Source organism: Acanthisitta chloris, unplaced genomic scaffold, assembly GCF_000695815.1.
Source record: "Acanthisitta chloris isolate BGI_N310 unplaced genomic scaffold, ASM69581v1 scaffold475, whole genome shotgun sequence".
NCBI classification, from domain to species: domain Eukaryota; kingdom Metazoa; phylum Chordata; class Aves; order Passeriformes; family Acanthisittidae; genus Acanthisitta; species Acanthisitta chloris.
Window position 1 is genome coordinate 93830 of NW_008671854.1, and position 2063 is coordinate 95892.

The following is a 2063-nucleotide window of genomic DNA, read 5'->3' on the forward strand; positions in this document are numbered from 1 at the left end:
CAAAATGCCTACACAATTAATAAATGAGAGTTTTCAATAAAAAATTAATTAAATAAACACAAAGAAAATTGAAGGCATTCATACTGAAGACAGCTGTATTATGAAACATTAATTTGCTCTGAGTGCCAGGAACATTTGTGATAAAGCAGCTGCCTATTTATTAAATATTATCATAGTGAGTTATCTACCATATTTCTACTTCTCCTGTTTTGAATTGGTATAAAACATTCAAAAGAGGATTTAAATTAATTTTTTTACAAGCTACAAATAAAATGACGAATGAGTAATGTATTCAAGTCCCTTGAAAGGAATCTATTTTTGAGGCCATACTTCTAAAGATAAATCAACAGCAAACCAGAAAACCAAAACATTCTGCTTTAAAATGTCAAAACTCTTTGACAAATAAACTAAACACTGGAAAAAAATAACAATGCCAAACTTCTTTATTAAAAAGGTGGCTCAAATGTCTAGCATGTTCCATCTTGTTTCTTGAACATTTCTCTACCTTTATTAGAAAGTATCATGTGCATTTTGTACTTAAAAACAATCTGGCAAAAGCTTGGATGTGGTTTGTGCAATCACTTTAATAACTGATCATTATCTGTACTAAACTGCAATGGGAGGCACTTATAAATTCATAATCCTTCAGGTATTTCCTCACAGAAATGGGAGCCATCTCTTATGATTTCCATCCTGATGCTTCTTTACTAGTTCCTTGTACACTTCTGACCTTAGAAACCTGGGAAAAGAGTCCTTTGCCATGAGACAGTAGATTGACCTCTGAGCATCATCAAAGCAGCTGAGGGTGGGCTCAGAGATATTCTGAGAGATGTCATTTTTGGTATGGAAGTCAATGTTAATCTGTAGGAAGAAAGGAGGCATAAAACCAGTGTGAGTTTGATTGGAAAGCTGAGGTCTGTTTGTGTACAGGACACAGTCAGCATTTGAATTTCCAAATCACCTGACTGATGCAAATAAACAGGAAGCTTATCCCTTCATTTTCTAGCATGTTCATTTTATTTGGCTCTTAAAAGATGGCACCACTGAAAAAAAGAAGGGGAGAAACTTGGTTCTGATTGTCTCATCTTTTTGCCAAACCAAATCCTATGAAGTATTGATTTCCAAAAAGTAAATTGAGAAAAAGTTACTCAGCATCATTTATTCATTGGCCATATGTATTTTGAAAGGATTTTTTGAGAGAAAAAGTTACTCAGCATTATTTATTCTTTAGCCATATGTATTTTGAAAGGATTTTTTGATTTTAATCCATAAAACATGTGAGACATAGGGACATTCAAAACATGCTCAATAGCCAAGGCAACATCAGCATAAAAGCTGGTTAAGGTGCAGAATGTGAACAATAATTAATAAGCAATTTGTTCCTTCACAGTAAGCACTTTTGAAATAATGGGAAAATTGAATGCTGTGATGGAAATTCTTGCAAGTTTACAGTCTCACCATGTCAAAAGTTCCTATACAAAAGAATAGATACAATCATTATCATTCCAATATGCTGGTACCTAAAATATGGACTAAATGGTGCTTATTGCATTAGGAAACATGATTACAGAAAACTATTGGACACAAATTTACTAAAATCTTAAGGCAAAAATTTCAGAAGGTGAGAGATAAGCCTGTGCCCTGTGTAAAGAATGTAAAGGATAAACTACAGAAGGACTGTCTTGTCTTCACAGTGTATTTTTCACCTGGTAAATAATTGATATGAAAATGGAAGTTACACCCAAGTTGAATTGTGTTTTCTGCCATTCCTTGAAGTTTGAATCCAAACTTACTACTAGATTCCCATCCTCAGTACCCAAAGTAAGCAGAAAAATTCCTATTTACCTCCTTTGGAGCATCAGCTTGTATAAAGTCAGAATAAATCTTCTGGGCTTTCGAGGCAATCTTGGTGGAGGATTTGGTTTTTTTGAAGTCCTCACAGGCCAACCAGAACTCCACATTCTCCTCGCTGAACTCTGACTTCAGAAATGTCCGAAAAGCTGCCAGGCCATCTGGGGAAAAGTGCATGAGATGGTGGGTAGAGGAAAACTGAAAAATCAGTA

The 2063-nt window shown here is 34.7% G+C and overlaps 1 protein-coding gene across 1 annotated transcript; it reads right to left on the reverse strand.

The window, feature by feature from the left end:
- Nucleotides 1–289: 289 nt before the first annotated feature.
- Nucleotides 290–2031, reverse strand: RGS21 (regulator of G-protein signaling 21; the record flags this gene model as incomplete). Its single annotated transcript, XM_009074248.1, has 2 exons — nucleotides 290–861; nucleotides 1846–2031. Coding segments are annotated over 2 exons (390 nt in total), but the record flags the coding sequence as incomplete, so codon positions are not given.
- Nucleotides 2032–2063: the final 32 nt, after the last annotated feature.